The sequence below is a fragment of the Phyllopteryx taeniolatus genome, chromosome 15 (genome assembly GCF_024500385.1).
Source record: "Phyllopteryx taeniolatus isolate TA_2022b chromosome 15, UOR_Ptae_1.2, whole genome shotgun sequence".
Classification (NCBI taxonomy): Eukaryota; Metazoa; Chordata; class Actinopteri; order Syngnathiformes; family Syngnathidae; genus Phyllopteryx; species Phyllopteryx taeniolatus.
In genome coordinates, this window is record NC_084516.1 from 1,676,724 (window position 1) to 1,702,614 (window position 25,891).

Here is a 25,891-nt window from a genome sequence, read left to right on the forward strand (position 1 = left end):
ATGCCATTTTTACCGTATTTCCTCAAATCGTGACGCCGTGGCCCCGCCGACCGTAAAATTCGCTCTCGTAACGCCGTCAGTTGCGTTTTCGACACCGTTCCCATCGTTTCAAATACCCGACCGACGAATGTACGGGACTTGAGCTTTCCGGTGACATTTCAGGACGACTTTAACGTGCGGCGCTGTTCGACAACAAGGAGCTGAACCGACAAATTCACGCCAGGTGTTTGATCCGTGAACATTTCCACGGAAATCCACGTTCATGTCTTTCTGTGACTCTTCCAGTTTCTCTGTTGCAACCTGCCGATGACAGTGTGTGACACTCTAAGCTCAGCGGCAACTTCGTGTTTGAAGCCTCGAACTTTTGATCACTTGTGAGTTGTCGTCTTAGTCTCATGATGTCACCGTCCGCTTCTTGCTTGACAATCGTGCCATGTTTTTGTGGTTCAATTAAAAAACGAATGGCCTCAAAACCTGATGCAGGGTCGCAGTTTTTTTTCCCGTTGCGACGCGTCGGTTGATGTGCGGCGACGAGTCTCCAACTGTCATGCTTTTGCAACGGACCACTTCGCTTTTGGCCGCGTCGCTCCATGATGGGCGGGGCTTACTTGTCACTCCCAGTTGAAGACAACCGGCACTTAAAAGAGAATTAAACAAAATGTTCAACAGCAACACACCCAGAGTATGTTTGAAAAGTAGAAGTTGTTTGAACGTTTTGAGGTAAGATTTACGCTCATTTCTGTTAGTGTATCTATGGCATTTCGCATTGTGTTAGCATTAAGCTGAGGGATTTTGATACATTTGTCAAGTTAAATGTTTTTTTGTCTTGTAATATACAATTTTCAATTGTCTTTTGTTTTGTTTATAAATGGGGTGTGAAGTTTTTGAACGATCTCTCTGATGCTAACTTCCGTTACCGTCTACGGTGTTCCACATTCTGTATTGGCATTAAGATGGCAACATTTAAAAAGATTACAGTTGGTTTGAACACCGCGACCATGATTAATAATCCGGAATCGCAGTTGAGTAAATAAACGAGCCTCAATTTGCCGGAATACAGTATTTACACTTGGAGCGGCGTCTCCGGAGAGCGTGGATAAAAGCGGCCTCGGGGTGGTGTTAACAGGCCGAGTAAACGTTAGATTTATTTCCTAAATCCATTAGCGGGGGGGGGGGGGCCGCCGCGTGTACGGCAGCAAAAGCTTTTGAGACGTGATTCGGCCCGAAGAGGCGTCAAGACAAGTGGCTAATATTTTAATTAAGGCTGAGGGCGGATGATAAACTCCCTCTGCTCCGTCGACGCTAATTTAGACGCTCCCCGGAGACCGGCGCGGACACTTCGGGAGCCGAGCGCGGTCGCATTGTGGATTTCGGTCCGCCCCCCCTCCCGCGCTAATTGGCCGACCCGCCGCCTCGACGTCTCGTCCCGTCCGCGGGGGCTCTCGACGGGCTTTAGTCGGGCCTAAGTGGCCGCCTTTGTGGGCTGTTTGTCTGGCCTAAGTGGGCGTCCACGGGGGTCTTGTAGTGCTAAATGGAGGCAGATGGCAGGGAGGGGGGGGACCCCAAGATGCAGCAGCAGGAAAAAGGGCGCAGCGGGTCACAGCCTTCTTGTTAGGGCCCTCAATGGCGGGACCATGTGCGCCGGGACGGTTTCCACGGAAACGACAGAATGGGAATTCCCCCGGCGGGACGGGCGCGCCCCGCGCACTCAATAGACGGCCACAGTCCATCAAATGAGTTTTCAAGTTGGCTTTGAGTGGCGGCGGGGGCGGGGCGGGGCCTCGCACCATCAGCTGTCAGTGGGCTACGCTCCCCGTCAGCAGCGACGTCAACGACCACCAAATGTTTCCTACTTTTCTACGCTCTATATTCTTTGACGTTATGTACCAAATAGTGTTTTGACACCTCTACAACGTAAATGAATGAAACATGGGTTTGAGATTCATATGGAATCTTGAGTCCCGCTGTGACTCGCTTTCGGATTCGGTGCAATTTGTTTGTTGGTTGTCACCAAAAAGTAGGATTTTCTACTTAAACTCTGGCACGGTAATTACCAGAAAAATACAACGTTTTTTTTTTTTTCCCGTTAGCCCAATAGCGTAATTGTCGAAGTCCTTATTGAACTTTTTTGGGGGGGGTGGAAACAAAACCAAAAACACACAACCATGGCTGAGATTCTACACAGACATAAAGAATTTTTTAGCAAGTGCGTTGCTATTTTTTATTGCTAGAAATGCCAAAGCAAATAGATCTAGCAATACCACGTCTCGTTGATTCCCGCCATTCCGACTAAAGTCTCCCATTCTACATTCCAACAGCGTCCAAAAGCGTTTGTTTTGAAACTTATTTCGGCACAATTTTGATTGGCCCTTTTTTTTTTTTTTTTGATGACGACGCAGGCCTCGGAGCGTGATGTAAAATGCCGCGGAACCGCCGGTGTCGTTCCGACTACGTCTTTGCCTCAAGCGTCTCGCTGTGTCCGGTGCAGGTTTGCGGGTCGTACGGTGAGCAGCCAGGTCCTGGTTCTGCTTCTTGTGGACGTGAAGGACGACGCCGGCGCCGGCCTGCTGACCGTCCACACCGAGAAGAGCGTCGTGGCGTCCATGTTGCTGCGAGACCTCAAACGGGCCCTGGTCCAGGCATAGAGCTCACCCACCCCCAGTCGCATTCGGGAAAACATGACCTAATATTTCATATTATGTATTAGGATTGTCCACAATTGCATTGTAGTAAATGTCCTTGAAAACACACTTTCAATATATAAAGCTGTCCATCCAAGTGGCTAAGTTTCATATTTCGACATCAGTGTAGAACTTTCAAAGATTGTTCTCAGCACCGCTAAGTTGACCGCAATTTCCTGCAAATTTCCACGGGAAACGCTTCTCGTGTGCCCAAATAATCCATCCACCGCACACGTGCTGGCGTATCCAAATGTTGATTCGCCAGCACGATTACTGCACAGGCGTGCGTGCCTTTGGCCGCCCACAATAAAAGGCAAAAATGTGCAGTTGTTACTGTACAAATACTAAAAAAAAAAACACTTTCTGAGAAATAGGCATTTTGTGTATATAGAAAGTCACTTGGGTGTCGCAATGTACAATAGAAGCGATAGAAGTCACCTGACCACTTGTGGGATGATTTTCCCCTTTTACACATGAAGAAGGCTTGACAAGACACAAAAACATTTCAATTCCATCTCATGCGGAATATTTAAAAAAAATTTTTTTTTAACAAAAACAAAACATGGCCACACTGTGCACCTGGAAAGAATTCACAGAGCTTCACGTTTTCTACATTTTATGTTACAGCCGTATTCCAAAGACACAAAGCTTCACTTTTGTTCCATTATTTATTTTCTTTATAATGAGGGAAATTGCCGATATTCCGCAACACACGCAGCTGGCTAAACGAAACGCTCGACTCGGTCCCGGGCTGCGGCCGACACCTGTTTGCTCGTCCGTCACGCCGCCTCGGCTCGCATCCGTCACTGCCGCGCGCCTTCCCCGGCGCAGCTGTTCACACGCGCGCACGGACGCTTTGCCAGCACATTTTCACAGCGGCCGTGTTGACATAGTGCAAAATGGAATAAATAGTAGCACGTGTACAGTGGATGTAAAAAAGTCTACACCCCCCCTGTTCAAATCGATCAAAGCTCCCCAATAGCCTTGCTAACCACGGGAAGCGATGAACCAAAAAATGTTAAATTAAAACGAAATTTGACTAAATACTCAATTATGTTCATAAATGGGGAAAAAATGCACCTGATTTGTATGGGATGTTTCAGATCAGACGGCGAATTTTTCAATCCCAGAAGCCACGAATCGTTTTTGTAGTCAACATTTTAAAAAAAAAAAAAAAAAAAAAAAAAAAAAAAAAAAAAAAAAGGCCACGGACGGAGAATAAAATCATTACAGGAAAAGTCAACGTTCAGAGAATAGGCAAAATATTGCAAATAAAGAGGTCCTACTTAGGATAAAAAGTATTGTGACAAGAAAGTTCAAAGTAAGAAGACATGTTTTGAGAGAAAATATTTTGAAAATATATATATATATATATATATAGCTATTTTATGAGAACAAAACTGAACTAGTACAAAAAAAATACTATTAGGAAAAGTAGTAATGTTACAGTAAAAACAAAACAACAAAAAACTCCTATTAGGATAAACATGTTTTGAGAATAAAGTTTTTATACTCAAAAGAAAACAAATCTTAATATTACGAGAAAAAAAGTAGCTGTAGTACTCAGGGAAAGAAATGTTGAAATATTACCCCAAAAAATTCTTAGTATTAAGGTAAATAATGGAGATTTTAGAATTAAATCGTAATATTAACAGGAGGAAAATCAGCAGATGACAAGAAAAATATGTAAAAAATGTTAAGATGGAAAAGCCAGAATGTTATTTACAGTTATGTGGAAAAAAGGGAGATGATGGAGATGATGATGATGATGATGATGATGTGACTCGGACTCCTTTTTTTGCGCGGGAAACAGAAAGCCTTTTTTCAATCGGAATTATTGTAAGGCCTGGGCTAAATGTCTGAAATATATTTCACAAGATATAGAAACCATTCCAAGTTCAAACTGATTAGCTCAGTGGGGAAATCTTGAAGTTTCCCCATTCCCAAAATGTTCTCAATGATCCAAATTCAAAGATTTGTACACATTTATTTCCTCCTCCCACATTTCTCTGATTGATTCAAAACATGACAACGTCAAACTGTTTGTCAAATCTTGGGACCGAGTTATCAAATTCCCAAAGTAAGATATTATGTATATGTATGTGCATATTTACCTCCTTCCTCATTCCTCCACCAATTCAAACCACCCCAACTTCAAGTGTCACATATTCCATTTTAACAAATGAATATAGATTTTTTTTTTTTTGGGTGCTTGATTTTGTTTTACTGTCAAGATATTTGACATTTGACATATTACCGCCCCTTCCACATTCCTCCACAGATTCAGACCATTCCAACTTGAACATATTTATCTCATTCAGGACATCTCGGGAGCTATTTTCCAAATTTCCAAGTTTCCATCCATCCATCCATTTTTCTCCCGCTTATCTGAGGTCGGGTGGCGGGGACGCCCAGACTTGCCTCTCCCCAGCCACTTCGTCCAGCTCTTCCGGGGGGATCCCGAGGCGTTCCCGGGCCAGCCCAAGGACGTAGTCTCTCCGGCGTGTCCCGGGTCGTCCCCGGGGTCTCCTCCCGGCGGGACGTACCCGGAACACCTCACCCAGAGGCATCCGAATCAGATGCCCCGACCTCCTCATCTGGCTCCTCTCGATGTGGAGGAGCAGTGGCTCTCCTCTGAGATGATCTTGTTCTTTGGGTCACGACCCACAGCTCGTGACCATAGGTGAGGGGAGGAACGGAGATCCACCGGTAAATCGAGAGCCACATCATCTGCAAAAAGCAGAGATGCAATACTGAGGCCACCAAAGCGGACCCCCGCGACGCCTCGGCTGCGCCTAGAAATTCTGTCCATAGAAGTTCTGAACAGAATCGGTGACAAAGGGCAGCCTTGGGGGAGTCCAACCCTCACCGGGAACGAGTCCGACTTACTGCCGGATATGCGGACCAAACTCTTGACTCCGGTCGTACGTTTCCAGGTTTTCAGACGAGAATTCCCAAATGATGAGATATTTTACATATTCACCGCTCCTGATTTCAAACTATTCCAAATTTCAACTGTTCCCCTCATTCAGGACATATTTGGAACGTATGGATTATTAGTATGTATGTATTATTCGTGTTTGTGCACAGCCGCTCATCTGAATGCTAATTGTCCATTTAAAAATCCTTACGCGCACGCCCACAGCATGACCTTCAATTAACCTACGCTTGGCCGGCCGGGTTTTTTTTTTTTTAAGGAAGTGGGGTCTCGGGCGGGGACTTAAATGCTCCTTTGTCATTGAGATGGCCTAAATGCAGAGTGAGGGTGGTTTTTCAATGGCGGAGGGATTACGTGGATGGACTCCCTGTCGGGACAATTACCACGCTAGTTAGCATGTGAAAAGGCCGCGCACATGTGGCCAAATGCACGCAGAGGATTACGCCCCCAGATCATATCATCGCGTCCTAATCTCTTGATAATCCTGTTAACATGCTCGCGGAGTCCATTAAAAGGTCCGCAGGTGCTTTAAAACTCTGCACGCACACACCAAGATGTTCAACCAAAGCGTGTCATTTCATCTTACGGAAGTGCACTAGCCTAACGCTAACAAAGAATGAGAAATGCCATAAATCGGCCGGAAAAATTAGCATCGATTTTACGGTCATTCTAAATCTTCCAATAATTGCCGCTTTAAGGCACACGGATCAGCAACACATACAAACAGAGCATCTAACGATATAGAAAAAGTCAGCACACCCCTCTTCATTTGCCATTTTTTGGGTGAAATTTAAAAAAAATAAATAAAATAAATGAGACCAACTTTTTTTTCCACCATTAATGTGACCTATGACCTGCAAAGCTCAATTGGGTGGAAAAACAATTATTTGAATTTGAATGTCGCTGTTACGATAATTTTAAAAACGGGCACGCGACGCACCCAAATGACTTGTGAAATGTTGGATACATATTTCTATACATACATCATACATTTAAGCACGCATTCCCCTTGGAACCAAGCCAGAATTTTCCCACCTTTTTTTGATTGATTGATTTACTTATGGCTGCATCATAAATCAAAATTAAGGCAGAATGCCACAGAAATATACATCACGCACTCGCATATTCTTTTATGTTCTGTGTACTAGATCACAATTTGACATTTTTAATTGGATTACCTTGGAAGCTGGAATATTTGCTCAAACCTGCTGGATGTTACCAAAGAGTGCTGCGCAACACAATTAAGTTGCTTTTTTTTTTTTTTTTTTTTTTTCTTCAGCATAAACCTTTATTTATTTATTTTTTTAGAGAGGGAAAGAAAAAGCTAGTTTTTCTTGTGGAATATCTTGATTTTACGAGAATCCATTCACGTGCTCTTCAGAGAAAGTCGTAACCTAGCAGATTGCTTCAGCGGGGGGAAAAAGTACTCGTCTTTTACAATTTGTGTCAAATTTACAAGAATAGTACATTTAAAAAGATCATCTTACAAGAATAAAGTTCTGTATTTTTTTTCTAAAAATAAAAATAACAGAAGGCAATTTGAGAGAGAATGCTTAGTCGTTTTTTTTCAGGAATAAAGTCAATTTATTGTCAGTTGTAATTTTCTGTGAATAAAGTGTCATTTTCAGCTTGAAGAGATTTCACTTATTTGGGGATTTTTGGGGTCCTAACAGGCCGCATTATTCTCAGAAACCTGCCAATTAGTAGTTATCTGAACTACGGAAAGATAAGTTGTACGAATGTCAAAAATGTGGTTGTATGATAAAACTTAAACAAAAGTAAACTTGCAGGAATAAAAAGTCAATCGTCAAATGTTCACGAATAAAGAATATAATGACAATAAAGTTGTATACACATTTCTGACTACACTGAGGGAAAAGTACTTTATCGGTTGCACATTCAAATGGAGACAAGAATAAAGTCACTTTTTTCTTTAAAAAATAAATATTTTACAGGAATTTATTTTCTGGAAATGAGTCAAACTTATTAAAAATTATGGAAATCACGGCATATATTTTAAGTATTTTTTTAAACATAATCTTGAGTTATTTTGGGAGGAAAGAAATCTTACAAAAAATAGTCACTTTTTTCTCAAATGAGGAAATTAGGAAATTAGGGAGGAATCTGTTTTTGATCTTTCTTTTCATTTGTGATGTTTATTATTTAGAAATAAATCAATCTTGTAATAATAGATTTCTTTTCAAGAAAAAAACTTCATTTGTAATCTAAAGAAATGTTTATTTTATTTAGAAAAAAAATCAATCTTAGATTAAGGTTGAAAATTTTTTTTTTTTTTTTACTGAAAAAAGTAGTAATCTATGAATTAAATTGCCTTTTTTTCCAACAAAAAAATGATCTTCAAATAATAATAAATAATTTGTGTCTTGTTTTTAAATCCTTCTTCAATAAGAAGCAAGCGTGAACAAAAAATGTTTCCGGAAGATGCCAAACGCGGAATTGTCCCGCCGTGGCTCAACTGCGGCCGACACCGAGGACACTCGCGCGGTGCGATTGGGAACACGGGCGCGGACGCGTCGGCTCAACTTCCCCCGCTTGAGCGTCCCCTTCCCCTCCTCCCGTCATCTCGCCAGGATCCGATCAATCTGCGTCCTATTAAGTCTGTTAATTGATAATGCATACTAATTAGGCTGGAGGAGGACGTGATGGAAGGCGCCAGGTAGAAAGTCATTAAAAGCGCTGATTGGATCGGGGGGAAAGCGGGTGATGCTTTCAATACAGGGATACCTTCCGGGCCCACCTCCGATTGGGCAAAATTCGCAATATGCCGTGGAGACGCCATATCATTTTTGAAAAATACTTTCAGTCATTTCCACTGAAATATGAGGATGAAACATTTAAACAGCTAGCAACTATCTCAATGCTAACATATAACGCCAGACATCATAAATGGGTTCACGGAAATCGATATTACGCTCATTCGAAACCTTCAAACAATCGCTACTTTAACAGCGACGAGCATACAAACATTTGTGATTTCCCCCCCCCAAAAAAGACACCAAGGTGAATCATTTCTAAATTCATATGTGACCTATAACCTGTAAAACCCAACGTAAAAAGATGTTTTTCTTGTTTTTATTCAGGCCTGACTGATGAATTGGCCCGCTGCTATGAGTCCTTTTCAGATCAGCAAAAATGTCTTTCTCTTGTCAAGTTAAACAAATACTAATGGACAAAGTACTGTAAGATGCTCCAATGTTCTGCCTGTAATTCATATCCGAATTTGTTTGAAGTGTTAAAATGAGTTTTTTTTGGTTTTTTTAATCAATCTGCTGCTTGATCAGTTATGGAAATTTGATTCTGTCAAATATCTGAACGGGCGTCGTCTTCACAAACAATCCATATTGGTCGGGCCCGATCTCAACGGCGCTCATGATGACCCAGCTGACTTCGGGCGAAAGGCGAACTACGCCCCGAACCGGTCGCCAGTCAGTCGCAGGGGCACACATATGTCAATATGTCACATATGCCGCCGATATGTCAAACCGCCGCAGTGTAGCGCCAACTAGTGGCGAGGGGGACTTCCTCCATGTCTGATTTTCAACTCCAATTTTGGCTGGCAACAAAGCAAACAATCGAGCGAGAGCGAGAGAGAGAGATGACACTTGGGGCACTTGTATGTCAAGGTAGCATTTTAGTTCCCCTTCCGTACGCCCTCGACTGATTTCGGGGGGGGGGGGGGGGGTCAGCTGTCAAAACTAAACTTGTAAGCAAATAAATTAGTCCAATTCCACCCGGGCGGCGTTTTCTACGGGGAGTCTCCGCCTGCGGGAAAATCCACGTTTCGATGTGTGCGTGTGTGTGTGCGCGTGTCGTCTGCCTGGACATGAGGATGTGTCGTTTTTGATTAGCAGCCATGCAGTCGGCGTTGGAGGAGGAGGAAGATGGGGGTCTGTCATGAGGAAGAGGGGAGATGTATTATTCATGTGCTCACCTGACGGGGGGGGGGCGTCCTCTCCCTGGAACGTCAGGGACACAAGACAGCCTGACAAACACACACAAACTGACACATATACACAATATTACAACACACACAAAAGCACACTCAAACGTACAGGAACAAATGTCAAATGACACATTTTTCATATCACTTGAAGCGTCTTGAGCGACGGGAAAAATAATGACCGAAGAGCATTATTTTATTTTATTATATATATTATTATCAAAAAAGAAATGTTCAAAATAAAAAGGACCAAAAAGACGAGTACTGTAATAAGAAAAATGTCCAAATGTCGACAAAAAACACAATTTGCTTTTTGAATGGCAAAAAAAACAAAACCTTTTGTTTAAAAAAGAAAAAAAATTGGCACCCAAAAAAAAAGAGAAAAAAAAAGGTAATTGACAGGAATGACAAATAAGATACTTTTTTTTGAAGACAAAAGAAGAGAAAGATTTGATGAGCTTTGATGAGCCCTTGTTACAGAAATAAAACTCAGCAAAATCATTTGACGTCTTGCGAGCGCTCGCTGAACGGTTGGAAAGCATTCGAAGTGGTCGGAAGATAAGAAAAGCATGTTTGTCTCCTCCTTGGCCCTCTTTGGGATGATAAAGCTGAGGGGGTTGGGGGGGGGGGGGTCACGTGTGGACCCCCCGCCCCCCTTAATAGTATACACACACACACACACATTTGTAAGTGACCCGTTAGCGCGTTATGGATGTCTCCCGTCGGCCGGTGATTTGTTTAATCCGTGGAAATCCTCCTGCCTGCCGCCGCTGTGTAAACAAGTCAAGTGCGGAATGAGGGCGGCGGCCGCCCGAGCGTGTCGGCGGGGTGCTGGGGGGCCGCCGGGGGGGCTATTTATCAACGAGCCTTCATAAAATAGAAGTGTGATGACTTCATAAGGGCTCAAAGGCCGCAGCCAGTCGCACCGCCGTCACAATGATCCAAAGCGGCAATCGACCCAAAAAAGCGACGTAACATAACGATGTTCATCAACTGCAGCAGTTCACGATCAACATTTCTCGAATCACGTGGCAAAAAAACAAACATTTGAATGGAACGCGCCAGAGATGCTGATTATTTAACGTATTCATGTGTGCAGACGTTTTTGGCGACTTGAAGCGTTTTGCTCAAGACCAGCCAATCGGAGGGCGGGAAAACGCTGACGTCATCGGTCGCCAGCTCATCAAATTTGAAATCTGGTTGGTTAGTCTCCAGCAACTGTCATCTAATTCATTCTTGTAGAAGAGGACATGTTCATAATGTCGCCACATATCGTAATATCTCCAAACATTGCAAGTTAGCATGTTAGCATTAGCTTCAAGCTCAGATTGGATTGTTTCTTAAATTTGAATATTAATGGTGGATAACTTTTAAGCACCCCCCACCACCCCAATAAAAAGTATTTGTTTGGTTTACATTGGATAGAGTATGAGATATTTTTGTCCAATCAGATGTTAGCCTCAATGCGTTGCCATGTCAGTGTAATCTGCCCAGGACCTTCGCAATCAGTCGTGCGGCTGGCGCAACGCAAGGAAAAACTGCATTAGCAATGCAGTTGGTTTCTTTAACCAATCACATTTCTAATTCGCCCTCACAGGGCCAGAGCGGTGGCCCTCGATGATGTCAGCATTGGTCCCTTATCTGATTGGTTAGCCAGAGCAAACCTTTTTTGATAGTATTCATTGCGTTGACGTTAGGGTTAGGGATAGTGTTGCTATTAATAGGTGGCTTAAGTCCCCACTGAAGGCCCAGGTAGTTGCTTTTAAATACGGCGCAAAAAATAAATAAAAAAATCCCAAACGTGGCGGGGGCAAAACAACAAGCGGATTTTAGGGGCGCAGTTAATGGGAATAAAAGAGGCGGGCGGATGAGTGCAGATGTGTTTGATCCAAATAGTCATTTTCCTATTTGCTGCCTCATTGAGCATGATGGACGACGCCAGTCAGCCGGCCGGGCGGCGTGATGAATGGCGCCACCTCGGCTTCCTCGCATGCCCTATTGATTCGCCTTCTTTATTACTCCCGCGACTCGCCCGTCTCCCGGCCTCGGAAGCGCCCGGAAGAGCGCCAGAACAGGAAGGGAGAGGGGGCGGCGTTGCCCGCGGCATGCCCCGCCCGCTGGCCTCTTACTGGCACGTGTGGCCTTCAGGGACTGTAGGAAATTGCTCACGTTCACGTAAAAAAAATTGCAAGGTTTTGTGTTCAAGGCTCCTATTGCATTTTTTTAAATGACCAGACGTCGTCATTTGCAGATCAGGTTAAAAAAAATATATATATATATTTTTTAAATAATAAATACAATAAATATATATAAAATATAATAAAATATATAGAGATATTTTTTACTGACAATATTTCATGCTCGTTTTTTTAATTGTTTGATGTAATGTGTTCAAATTAACCACAAAAGAAGGCAAAATTGATCACTTTTTTATTTTTCATTTTTAAATTTTTTTTTTCATAAGGCGCTGTATTATAAAATGTGTAGCTGTATAATTTTTTAAAGTATTGTAATTGTTTATTTTTATGCATACAAAATTTGTTTATATTTATGCATTTCATGTAAACTACATTAAGACATTAAAAACAATTCACACTATTTTTTAGGTTGACAATTTCTAATTTCTTTAATTGTAATTTAACAATTATTTAATAAAATGAAGCATTTAAAATGGTTTATTTCATAATTTTTGTATTTCATGTAAAATTGTTATGATTGAAATAATAATTCACCCTATTTTTAAGCTTGTTATTTATGATTTGTAATTGGCTAATTATTTAACAAAATAAAAACATTTAAAATTGCTTATGTAAAAAATATCAATAAAATAATCCTTTAATTCACCAATTATTTAATAAAATAAAAACGTTTTAGTTTATTTTACGAATACTTTTATTGATAAAATAATTTTGGCAATTTCTTCAAGTTTATTATTTTTCAATTATTTCATTGTAATTAATTTGACAATTATTGAATAAAATAAAGAACATTTAAAATGTTTTATTTTATGTAAAATCATGTTACTAACAAAATAATAATTCATATTCTTGTAACGTTTATTTATTTAATTTCATAAATTGACCACTTGTTGAATTAAATACAAAAAAATGCATTGCTTATGTACCCAATATATTTGTACTTTATGTAAAATTGCATAATTAATAGAATAATAATTCAATCTATTTTTTAAGACGATTGTTTATGTGATTAATTTCATAATGTAAGAACATTTAAAAACGATAATTTTATTATATTTTGAAGTTGATTATTTGCAATTTGATGATGTATTTTAATGATATATTTGTGTATTTTCAATAAATCAATGCGGTATATGCGCATATACATCACCACCCACAATAGTCGCTGTTTAGGCTATGTTAGTGTTTACATATATCATATTTGTATGAATAAATGAGATGCATGTATTTAACTTTTGTCCGAAGAAACCCGCTAAATATCAGCGAGTTGCGCTTCAAACAAACACGTCGTCAAACTGGAAGTCGTGGAAGTTCGCAACCCTGTTTTCCGGGTTTGGTCACGTGACGTTCCGCGTATAGCGGGAAAAAATCCTCGCGAGACGCGACGAGGAGAGGCTTGAACAGACGCGGGGCGTCGGCCATCTTAGTTTGACGCGGCCTTCGCTTATTCGGTCGCCCCGGAAACTCGGACACATTTGAAAACAATAGCCCCCGACACCGGCCGGCTTCGCGGAAAATGTCTCAAGGACCCTTGCTCCAAATTGAACAGGAAGTCGGCCATCTTGGTTTGGAGCGGCCTTTTTGGGCAAATGCACTCAATGGTGCCTTGTGCAAAATTTGAAAAGAAATAAGCCCCAAATGCCAGTTTAACACAATAGACGCACACAAAACTCCCTATAGGAAACAGGAAGTCGGCCATTTTGACCCTTGCTTTGTTTTGCCAAATTCAACATGAAACCCGGTGGGCTTGTCGACCGTGAGCCCACCCTCGAAAAGCCGCGTTTGGGTTTGAAGTGGCCATTCGAGGCAGCCGTCGAACACAAACTCGTCGCGACCGTAAAACGGCACAACATTCGATTTTTGGGTCATCGCAAACGCGACGACTCTCGAGCAAAACGTCATCCTAATCAATTGATTATTTGATTATTATCAGCCATCCCCATTTCGTCTGCCCTCTCGCTGAAGTCTCGCACGCTTTGCCGATGTTTTGAAGCGCGAACATCGTTTACATCCCCACGCGCTCCGCCCCCAACTCCAAAGGTGGCGTGGGGACATAATGGAGCACTACGCCGCACTGAGCTAAGAGGTAATTACCCAGCATTCCCGGCGGCGGCGAGGATGTGAGGAGAAGGAAGATGAATAATGTGAAAGCGGCGAGACCCTCGCCACGAAGGTTTCATGTAGCCACCTGTCACCTCCTCGCCCTCCCTCGCGCCGCCGGGAAGCTCGGAAGAGGTCATCGTGGACGCACGCTTCTGCTGACTCGATGAATGAGTGTGCGCCAGCTCCGGCTACGCGCGCGCACCCAATTATGCGGTTATCGACACGCGTGCGCCATCAACACACGTGCTTAGACGCGCGCACGCACCGGCAGGCACGAACGCGACGGAAGGAAGGATGAGGCCAAAGTGGAGGTTGGGAAGGAAAGGAGAAAAAGTGAGTGGATGGTGTGCAGAAGGAAGCAGGGAGTGAAGGAGTCATGGAGGAAGCAAGAGAAGGAAGGATGAGGGAGGGAAGGAAAGAATGAGCCAGGAATGTGGAGAAGGAAGGATGGAGGGAAGCAAGGAAGGAGGGCGGGTGGAAGGACTGAAGAATTGAGGGAAGGGCGTCAACACGCGCTACTCTGCACACGCGGAGCAGCGACGCATACAAACGGAGAGCGGTGCTCCGTCCTCGCTGCCGGCAAAAAAATCGTCTCGCGCCGTCACCGCTGACTCGCCGACGTGGTGAGCGCTTGTGGAAGGCGTGTTCGCCATCCCTCCTTTCCTCAACCCTCCTTTCGCCCGCGCTCCCTGCAAACGGCTAATTGAGCGAGGGGCCTTCATGCACACATTTCTGCCTAATTTCACATTTGCTATTCAGGCAGCGGCCCGAGCGGGCGCGTGCCCCCCAACACGTCCCCGTCTCCCCCCCGCCCACCCGCGCGGCCGCATTAGCTCCGCCCCCCCCCCACCCGCACACGTCCCCTCCAGCCTCCTCTTCAGCTCGAAATGAACTGTTTTGTTTGCCGTTGGAGTCGGTCCCCTTCTGCCGGGCGCTCCCTCGCTTGGTAACGCACGCGCTCACAAATATGAAGAAAGCCCAGCAGTATATCGAATAATAGTCATCGAGTAATAATAATAGTCTCGCTTCAGAGTTTTTCGAGAGACAAGCTGTCGCCCTGACAATTTTTGTTCTTGAGTTGCGAGCGTAAATTTGAGTTACAAGTGCTCAATGGCGAAGCGCACAACGGGCAGCAGATGGCGAAACCCACTTTTGAAAAAGGGCCCAGCGGCTTCTTGCCATTCGAACTAAACCGTCTTACTTAGCTTGATGCTAACACACGATGCAAAACACTGTAGATGGGCTAACCAAACTGGCGCCATTGTCGCGGTAGTTATGACCCTTTAAGCGACGGTTATTTGAACCCAATGAGGCATACATTCTTGATCCTCTGCGACGATCGACTAATATTACTGCAGCCTATTGAGCGGTTGTGACCGTCTTCTTCGTGTATTACGTACGTCTGTATTATACCGCCCTCTGTTGGCCAAGGCGGGCACACCGGAAGGAGCAGCACAATGTCAATGGGCATTAAGCATGAAATCATGATGCGCCGACTGTTTAATTCTGGACATTCTGTTTAATTACGTTATTACTGTATATATATATATATTTTAGGGTACAATACTGTAGAGTGTTATTTTTCTTAATAAAAAAATACATTACAAAAAGTGTTGTTGGTGTTTTTTGTCGGCATTTCCATGCATCTCAACGGGGAGAGACGATTTGAAGGTTGTGAGTTGGTAAAACTACTTGGGCCAGTATTCCATTGACGTAGTTTCTGCACATATTTTGCTATTTTACTTTTGGTTTTGGCTCAGCACGAGCAGGCACATATATATGAGGAGGGGGCCAGTGGAGTATCCCAAAGTCATCCAGTTGGCTCCAATCATGACAATTAGCGGTGAATTATCACCGGACTCTGACAGACGTTCCTTGTAATTCTCTTTTATTTCCAACCTGCGCTAATCAGCGGCTCTCATTACAAACGCTGATTAAACTGCAAATTAGCCAGTAGCAGCACCCAAACGCCCCCGCCCCCTGCGAAAGTACCCCCGCCCGCTCGCTCGCTCAATATAAATTAAGTCCGGCAGGACGCGTGCACTCTGCAAATGCTTGATCGTGCCTCTTATTAGTTTGGAAAAGTCGGAAAAGACCAATAATCAACGGCCGGCGAGTGTTGCCCACGTAACCCTCCATCACTTGACCTGTAGTCGATATATGTCCCCATGGCGCATTCAAGTTTGTGCGGGAAAGTTAGCGCAAGGGCTTTAAAGCAGACGTGTCGCTCATTTACCGTGTATTGCAATGCAAAACGATGCAATTCGGTTTGTGCCTTTTGTTTATGTTATGGCAAACTGCCCAAAGAAAGGTGTGCCAAGCTTAGTGACATCATATTCAAAATTCCAAACAGACCTGAGATTGTTATATTCAGCAAACGCTGTCATTTCGTTGGTTTTTATTTTTAACAAATCAGCCAAAATTTTGTGTTGAATTTTGAGAAACAAAATAATAAATATAATAAATGTGACTTTCTGTGTCTAATGCACTGTAGTTTGCATGTAGTTTTTTTTTTTTTTTACATTACATCAGGGATTCTCAAGTTGTGGGGTAAAAAAAAAAAACACTAAATCCTAAATACAACTTCTACAACGGAGCATTTTGCCAGATTTCTTTTGTCCCTTAAAGGCCACCGTACTCCTGGCTATCGGTCGTAGGATATTTCATAATGCTTGTAAACAACAGGCGAGTGACAACCGATGACCTGAACTGAAACCAGAACAAAAACTTGTTGTGTTTGGAGATGTGTCACCAGGTCTACCCCCACAAAAGTGGAGGTTATTTCCATTTCCTTCAAAAAATCAAATAAAATGAATCCCACAGATAGCATAGGCACAGTAAACAAGACGTTAGCCACAGCTGCCACGTTGGTAGTGCGACGTCTTCATAATGGCGTGTTACTATCACACTAAATGTTGTTATTTTTTAGTTTTATTTTGGGGAATTGTACACGCAATTAAAAATCCCAATGAGGTAATAAACAAACCTGCAAATTTCACGTCGCTGCTGAATCCTCTCAGCTGCCTGAGGTCGCGTCGCTCTGCTTCAAATTGCTAATCATGTGCATGCCCAGTTGTTAGCAAATGAGGGATGGGCATTTTTTCCCCCCAAATAGTTTCAGAATCGCCCAAGCTAACAGGTCACCGCGACACCAACCGCGAGCAAACGGCAAATGGTTGACACCGCGTCAGTCGCACCTTCTGTCGCTGCCAGGTTGTTCTTCCGCAGACAGGGTGGTTTAGTTACAAAAAAAAAACAGCAAATTCCCCTTTAGCTAGGTCTGAATAGCCTACACATCTATTTTGAGTTAATTTCCTTGTTAAAATGTCAATTATAGCCACCGTTGGGTCTCCCTTCCAAACAATTGACCTCACGTAACATCTGCTTGTCCTCTGACACTTCGCACATTCAAATGAATCCATTAACCACCTTTTTTGTTTTTTCTTTTCAATCCCACAGCCTTGCCCCAACGACATGTTTAGCACTGGTGCCACCTGAGTGCGAAAGCCTTTTGCTAACCGGAAATACACCTTTAAAATGTGCATCATGCATTAGAGCAAGTAAAATCATAACCAAGCTTAAATTAACCTCGTCTTCGGAAGTCTTTCATGTCGCTAAATGGTCATATAAGCCCTTTTATGTTAGTCTATTCGCAGTTTTATCCACTGAAGCTCGAGTCATTATGTCTCCGCTCCGATCGATTTCTCTGCGCTCGTCTGCTCGTGACTGGCTTGCCTCTTCCACCTGCTCTGCTCTCTCCTAGCTTGCCTGCAGCAACGCAACAACATCGCTACAATAAATCTCACCACCCGGAGCCATGGCCGACCCAAGAATACGACAGATTAAGATCAAAACCGGCGTTTTGAAGCGGTAAGTTTGTTTAGCAAGGGTTACGTCAGGGGACGTGACGCTGAGACACTTAGCTAGTTAGCTTAGCCGCGCTGACCTGCTGGCTCAGCGGCAGACAGGGCCGAAGATGTGACGCCGTTTCCGGGTAAAGCTTCACGCCACTCCGGTGCTTTAGCAAGGCCTACTGTCGGCGAGTGCGTCAAACTAGCACGGCTATTGTTGTCTTCCATTAAACATGTTTCCGTAGCATTGCGAAGCTTGGCATGTACGGTAAGAATTTTATTCCCCCCCCCCCCCCTTCCTGCCAAGTAGCTTTTTCTCGGCATTCTTCAGTGTGGCTAACGACAAGCTACACTCCCTCCCTCCATTGTGGCTGTCACATTGTGAGCATTATTTCAAGCGTTTTACTCCGTTTTCAGTCCCTTTTTGTCCAGTTTTGGCTCGTATAGATTTGTAACGGGGCTGATGGAGTGTTGACGCCGTACTGTTGTTTTTAATCACGTAAAAGTTGGATAAACACATCTTGTCATAACTAGAATTTTGTATTTTTTTTTGGCAAAGAAAGCTATTGCCTAAATTAAATCCTTTTCTAATTCACTTCAGTAATTCCATCAAAACAAAATGAGGATGAGGAGGCTTGATTTATTATTTAATTTTTTTCCGATTTTAAAATCATTCCAAGGTATCTTAATAACATGATTGAGGCATCCCTTGGTCAAACGAACCCAATGATCAACAATTACAAGAAAAAATGTTGACAGCTCAAATTGGTTCATTTTAGGCCGGCTCAGTTTCATGCAGCAAGCCGGCCAACAACAGGCCTGACGAAAACAAGCGAGGACCCAAGACAATGAATGCGTTTTTGTGGCGCACGGTTCGTACGCATCGCCAAACACAAACGCCTCACCGCTCGCCAACAACTTTGCGGCGCCATCATATAAGTGCCACATTTCTTGCACTTAAAGCATTGCGCACATCCAGATTCAGCTGCATTATTACGAGTAAAAGCAGCATTTCGTCATCAAGCCCACGGAAAGACGCTTGTCAAGTACTGTAGTCGTGTGGCCAAACACAAATAACTCTGCCACCCACACTTTAACGACAACCAAATGTTATTATAACATAAATTTGAGACAAACGGTTAGCAGTTGTGATTAGCATTAGCACGCTAGCGATGACCATTTTTGGTCAAAAAACACCAAGTACCTTTTAGCGCATTCATACATCACGTTTTATGTATATTACGCACATAAAATCACTTAGCTCTGTCGTTTTTGGCAAAGTTTATCAGTGGCCCAAGGCTGCGACCGTCTGCGATAAATGTCCGTGTGAAACATGGGTTCCGTTGGTTACGTGATGTTCCGCATACAGCGGATTATAACATTATTGTCAGAAGCTAATGCTGGTTACACTGTTAGCTAATGCTAACTCTGGGCCAACGCTGCAGCTCTGCTTGCCTTTTGGCCTTTTCATGATCGTGCTTTGGCAGCAGCGTTATAATGGAACTTCAACCCAGCCTGGCTTCCCAGTCATTGGTGGAGAAAGTCCCTTTGAGGGCGGGAGTATGTTAATGAGCCCCACCATTACGTGGCAGTGGAGCGAAAGAGCCGAACATTCTCGCTCACACATTTTCAGAAGCATGCAGACAAGGAAAACTTGGTGGTTCAGTTGACTCTGGATGGGTGGCCATGCGCTCCAGAGACCCAAGTACAGTATTTAAAACCACTTGGTGCTTCATTATTTGTAGTCATCATTTCTCTTTAAGCAAGCAAAAATATTTTTGATCTGATTATTTGCTTATTCCATAGAGTTTTCAGTTGGTTACTTGAATACTAAAATATTCGATAGCTGCAGGACCCGTTGTATTTGTGATGGCTTAATGTGGTGAAATATTCTATACAGTCAACCAAATGCCGTAAGAGGGGAAATATGAGGTTTATTTGCAGCTTCTGCAGACAGATATTAGATGAACATAGTCAGCGCTCAAGTCTATATTTTCTCCGCAACCGAATGGATCGTGTCACAAATGGGGAAATATGGCCGATCTTCCTGAAAATGAGCTCCCGGTGTACTGCGAGCTGCCTCGGATCAGGCGGCGCTGGCCCGTAATGTGCTATCGATCGCCGTTCCGCGAGGGTTGCGTTAGTAACGCGCTGCCCGAGGCGGTAATGAAGGGGGGGCCGGATTGCCTGTTGGAGGACAATGCCACACGGCGTCCGTCCGCACACACATGACAAGTTTACACGAGTACAATTCCTCAAGTGCAGTTTGTTGACTTGACGTCGCGTCTTGCGATCAAGGCTGCGGCCTCGACAGGGACACAAGTGGTTCGAGGGGAACCTAAAAAAGGTCCCAAAAAAAACTGCTCCGTTCTTTAATCCTGTTGAACTTTCATCAACTTCCACAGAAATAAGAGTTCCGCATTGCATATTTACCATTAGTGTTCCCCCGCCGATCCAAGCTCTGCCACCAATAGTGAAAATCTGCGACGAATTAATCCCCTCACTTCATTATAGTTACTTGGCAACAAGATGCCACAAGGTGGCACCAGAGAAATACTTGTATATTAGACAAGGCTTTGGCCCGAGCACAAAACGACAATTAAGTGAGATTTTCAGCGAGTTAAGATGCTGTAAAATGGCCGGCAATATGCAGAGTTCTGCTTTGAAAAGGGCTGGCAGTCAATGAGTTAATTCACACATTCATTTGCAATTGCCCTCCAAATGTTGAGGTTTCAAATGTCTGCTCTGTCGCGTTGTTGACTCCTTTTCCGCCACGAGTCCTCACTTTATTCCAGCATGTATCCCGAGCCGGATGCCCTTAATAAAATGACAACCGTAATTTGCCTTTGTCATTGCGCTCCCGACCGCCTGCGACACGCCGCCTCAAAAATACAGTGCGGAGGGAGAAGGCGGCGGAGGAATACCGGTGCGGCTTTAATTCCCTTCTTTTTTTTCTCCTCCTATTTTCCAGCGAGCTGCCTTTTCCATTAAGCCGGCGGTGGCAGGTCTATTTAAAAGCCGCCGCGCGCCGACTTTGTGAGAAATAAGAAATTAACATCAGCACTTGGAAAAAGGCGAGGGATGGACATTTTGTTATTAGACTGTCCTTCACTTTTATTCAAATGATTCACACTTTTATTTATATATATGTTATATATATATATATATATGTGTGTGTGTGTGTGTGTGTTCCAAACAGGCGACACGGAGTCTAGGACGAGGCGTAATTGATGTAAAATATGACGGCTGGCGCTGCGCGACACGGCGGGGCAAGCCTCGCGGCTAATGCGGCTGATTAACGCCCAATCGCTGCGCCGCTAACCTGAAAAATGACATTTGCCTCGTCACTCTGCATCGGGAAGACGACGATTAGCCGTGGAAATCTTTATCGGTGGCAAATGTGTGTTATGCCGATCGGGGGCTGGAATGTGTTTAACAGATTTAGTTCCATTTGGCTGGTAATTGATAAATAATCCTGATGGATCAATGTGCTCCAGCTCCATTTTCACTAACAATCAAGGAAAAGAGGCCCATTTACCACCTGACTTGCTCTAAATTAGGGGCTAAATTGATGATCAATTAATGTGTGTGTGTTGTACGGACGAGTCGCATAAGCACTGTGATTATTCGCGAGGCGAAAATGCTCCGCAGCGCAGTGGCATAAAAAAAAAAAAAAAAAAAAACGTTCTTTGCTACAGTGGTGCCTTCAATACTCAAATCAACTTTCCCCATTGAAAAGAATGGAAATGGAAATTAATCTGTCCCAGCCTCCAGAAAAGGAAAAAATGACAAAACTAGCACTCGGTAATCGAAAATACAGTAAAGACCCAATTAAATTGAATGTAAATATTTAAGCAGTTTTTGACACGTTTTTTTCCATCTGGGTGTGAGTCGTGGCCTACAGCAGCTCCTTGCGAGTGCTCACATTTCGTATTTGTGTGTTTGACAGTTTGAAAGCGCATTGGTGTAAGATTGCTTGGAACTTAAATTTTGGTTTGTGATGCAAAAAAATAAATAAATAAATAAATTGATGGCGGATCATCTGAAAAACTGAGACGTGGGTGCAGCGCTAAGTGGAGGTACTGCCGTCGAACGGCGTGTTTTCGTGCGTGCAGGCTGGCCAAAGAGGAGGCGTCGTACAGGACGGAGGCCAAGCAGCAGGAGGAGAAAATCGAGCAGTTGAAGGCGGCGGCGGCTGACAGTTTCCTCATCAAGCAACACGTACGTCACGCCTTCATTCGAGACGTCCGCTGCCGCGGCGCACACGAGAACATCACGACGCGTTTGTGCTGATCCGCAAATGCGCGTACATCTCAATCAATTCCGATCGTGTCAAAAGCTTCATTTAGGTCGGTAGTTCCATTCAAAACAGGGAAACTCATATCATCCGGATGCACGACACACAGAGTGAAATAGTCCATGATTATTACTATCGGGGTATTTCAATTACAGCTCTAAAATCTATTACTTTTGACAAATGTGGCTAGATAAATAACCTTTTTTTTCCCATGGACCACAAAATAGCTTTATTTGGTACATTGATGAACTTGTTCCTTGTTAAATACATAAAATATAACTCAATCAAATATGAACACTGAGTAAATGACGGTGTCCCATGAGTGGTGAGCTATTTTTAGAGCGGACCCGCGGGCTACTCACAGGGGGCCACCTGCTGCTTGCGGGCACCATGTTGGTGATCCCTGCTCCTACTTGTGCTACAAAAAATATTTTAAAAAAATACAAAAACAAAAAAATACAGCTATAGTTGTAACTATTCGGTCTCTCTGCCTCCAAGCGTGCGCCGTCTGCTCAGAAAATGGCAGCTCTGCTCTTCTTCGTCACATCGCAGGCTGACTGTTTAGCGAGTGACGGTCTCGTCTTTGCCAGCAGCCAATCGTATTGCGGCGCCCGGCCCCACGTTATGTTACGATGCATCAATGTTATGGTAATTGTAAACCTTCGAACAACTGCTACGCGACACAAACGGAGCAGCAACGCATACAGACGTTCTCGCTGCTCTCATTCTTTCTCTTAGCTGGCGTCGTCCTTCTCTGCCTCTTTTTCTTGCTGTTAATTCTGCTGCATGACTTCCAGTAGAGCTCAGTGCTGCCCGACTTGTTGTGGCGCAACGTGGTACTACGCTGAAGGCGCGCAACTCTAATTTGGGACTTGGCTGTATTCTGTAAAAATCCCAAAATGATTGCTTAACAATCTGCGACACAGTGGGGGGGCGAAAAGGACATACCGCGTTGTAGCGGGGGGGTCACTCTAATGACTTCGACTGAGCGTTTTCGCCATTTTTATTTCGTGGTCCCAATTCCCTCGGCTTTTTTTCCCTCAGACGGCAGCGATGTTTACAGCTAGCATTAAAATTCCCAGCGTGTGCTTGTTTTGTTTGTTCATTCATAGCGCGGCAGTCGGGGGGCCGAGCGGCGGCACGCTTGACTGGCGTTAATGGCGAGCCGGGGAGGCCAGATGGATGATGGTTGGAGATGATGCGTCTGCTGTGGGATTGATTAGAGGTTTTTTGTTTTAATGGAATCAATACGTGGCTAAGTGTCATCTTTTATCCCGCCGCTGATGGGATCGTTCCACCGCAGCCAGAGGGCGCCGAGACTTTTCTCCGGCGCGGCCCGCCCGCCCGCTCTTCGCGCCGGGCCGTGGCCGTAACAGTTTACGGGTCGCGTGCTGTTGCTTTCGCGTGTAGTTCACTTTACTTGCTTTGAATCAGTCGATGGCTTTTAAACTTGGTAAGTAACAACAAAAAAATGCAAACAGACTAAAACGCATCACAACAAACCACGTAAAGTCGTTCACTTATTGGTTGCCACAATGCAAACGATGCACAGACTAGTGAGTCAAACAGCACTTGTGCTTATTGAAATACACTTTAAAGGTGCCGTATTTTACTTTTTCTAATATTTGGGATGTAATATTGTCTCTATGATACCTCATGAACATGAAATATGAATTCAAATGGTCCAAGCCTTCCCGAGTCCCAGGTGTTTTTCTGCCGAGAGGCCTGAAATCGGGTCATGGGAATTTCTCGAGCTGATCTACATCACTAGCGAAGCGCTCCGCCTACCTCTCTGCTGCCGAGCCAGCGCTGTCGACATAACACGTGTGGCTCTTCTACACGGAGGCAACCAATCAGAGGAAAGGGGGCAGTCTTAGCCAAATATGGACAAAGCAGATACAAAACAAATGTCAAACAAACAAACGTCGCTGTCAGAGGAACCTTTTTTGGACACGCGTATGACAAAACCAAGGCGTTGTTTGAAATGAAATTGACACTTTCGTACAAAGTCCCTGTTAGAGAGTCACTCTATGGAGGTCGAACTAGCCAAAATGCGGGACCTTTAAAGTATTCATTCGCGCCTGTTCTCACTCTCACGCTACCAAGAAATTGGAGTGTTTCACTTTCAGGAACGATAAAAGACGCTCGCTCTCCGCACTCTTCGAAACAAAATCGAAACAACTGACAAAAGAGAATCAAACGCTGTATATTTGAACATCCAAATATTGAACCAACTCATACATACGGCATCATTTATTCTCATGAAACTCTACGAGCTTAATGCTAACATATAATGCCAATCGCCATAGACGGGCTAACACACGGAGCAGCGACGTCGTCGCCTCTTCTTCTTGCGCTTAATTCCGCTGCATCTAAAGCTGAAAATGTTTTTCAGATGGCGAGCTTGCAGGAGACACTCATGATGATCCCGGACAGCCGACGTCGCATGACCATCGCCCACGGCGACCTGCTGCAGCTGCTGGTGAGGCGTCCGACGTCCCGGCACGCGCAACCTGCGCCGTTCAAAAACACACCCTGCAAGGACAAATAAAACATCGACTTAAAAATTCATTCAAAATAAGTCAAATATCTTTTTTAAACGAGGTGGCTCAGTGCCTGAAAATTAAAATACAAAGTTGAGTAGACTAAATATTGTGGGAACATTCATTGCTGATTTAGAAAGTAGTCAAACTTCTTGTGTAGTTTCTTCTTTTAAACGGAGCATTTGTCAGTTTTACGCCGAACACCGCTTAAAGTTGATTGGCTGACTGGTGTCACGTGGGAAGAGTCTGAATATTCCGCAAAGAAGCAAAGTCTTGTGTGATTTGTCGCTATTGCAGGAAGCGGAGGAGGAATTGTCGGAGTCGGCCGAGTACCAGGAAGCCAAAAGCGTGTTGGAATCTGTCAAGTTGGAGGCGTGATGTCTGTGTTCTCACCGTGAGCTTGCTTTAAACGTTCATTCCCTTCTTCTTCTTTTTTTTTTTTTTTTTTTTTTTGTACGGAACTGCCTCCACGTTGGCCATCGTTGCCGCCACTTTTTAATGCTCCGATCAATGCGACTCTCTTTTTCTTGCATATCAATTGTCTTGTTGCTCTGATTACGTTGTCGGACAAATATACTGCAGATTGACTTGAAACACTCACATTTGTCTTGTCTGTTCTGCAACATTTTGATGCTGTCAATAAACTGGGCATGTATTTAAAATTCCTCAAATCCAGTGTTCCCCTCCTCTTTTTTGGGTCGTTGTTCGCACCCCCCTATGATGTGGATTTTTATTTTTATTTTACTTGAGGGTTTTCAGTGAAAACTGTTCACAGTGCCTGTGTTCAAGTAGCAGTTGTTAACATCTATGCTAATTCCCATTAGCCCGTTTTGCATCGCGTGTTAGCATGAAGCCAGCGGACTTTCATGAAACTAAATTATATTAAAAAAAACTAAAACTTGCAGTTGGACACTACTCTTTATGAAATATAACATACTATTTGTTTTAATGGTTTGTATTAGCTCTGCTGGATCTGATTTCTTTTTTTATTTTATTTTATTAATTATTTTATTCCCCCAAATAAACTGAAAGGATGGGGCAATGTGGTAGTCATTAATCGGTCGCACATGTAAAATCCTGGACAAGCTTTTTGCCCCATGACAGCGCCCTCTGCTGGATCTGCTGGGTCTCGGCCCCACTTAACTTTCCCACTCAGACAAATACAAACTGGCCTCCCAATGTTTTTTTTTTTTTTTAAGCACCAGTGAGAAGAACATGCCACATTCATGAACTCAGTTGGCAGACAAATCAAGTTACATTCGACTTGATCTTTTTCATTCTTTTTTTATTTTTCTTCTTCACATTTTGGGATATTTTAT

The 25,891-nt window shown here is 43.6% G+C and overlaps 2 protein-coding genes and 1 long non-coding RNA gene across 5 annotated transcripts in view; 2 read left to right on the forward strand and 1 right to left on the reverse strand.

Annotated features, from left to right (window-relative positions):
* The window catches only part of ap3b1a (adaptor related protein complex 3 subunit beta 1a), a 41,746-nt gene extending 38,968 nt beyond the window's left edge, over nucleotides 1–2,778 (forward strand). For 2 of the 3 annotated variants that reach the window (XM_061799563.1, XM_061799562.1), the window contains exon 27: nucleotides 2,489–2,778. In XM_061799563.1, coding sequence (XP_061655547.1) covers nucleotides 2,489–2,645 — 157 coding nt within the window. In that variant the 3' untranslated portion in view covers nucleotides 2,646–2,778. Of the gene's footprint in view, nucleotides 1–2,399 lie in introns of all 3 variants that reach the window. The other variant, XM_061799564.1, reaches the window with a different exon arrangement.
* Nucleotides 2,779–4,972: 2,194 nt separating this feature from the next.
* On the reverse strand, nucleotides 4,973–11,945 carry LOC133490045 (uncharacterized). Its single transcript, XR_009792095.1, has 2 exons — nucleotides 9,572–11,945; nucleotides 4,973–5,411 (listed from the first exon to the last, which is right to left on the reverse strand). It is a non-coding gene; the product is annotated as an uncharacterized LOC133490045 (long non-coding RNA).
* Nucleotides 11,946–17,592: 5,647 nt separating this feature from the next.
* Nucleotides 17,593–25,243, forward strand: tbca (tubulin cofactor a). Its single transcript, XM_061747166.1, has 4 exons — nucleotides 17,593–17,751; nucleotides 21,848–21,953; nucleotides 24,425–24,511; nucleotides 24,870–25,243. The coding sequence occupies exons 1-4, from the start codon at nucleotides 17,699–17,701 to the stop codon at nucleotides 24,948–24,950; spliced, it is 327 nt and encodes a 108-aa protein (XP_061603150.1). The 5' UTR covers nucleotides 17,593–17,698; the 3' UTR covers nucleotides 24,951–25,243.
* Nucleotides 25,244–25,891: the final 648 nt, after the last annotated feature.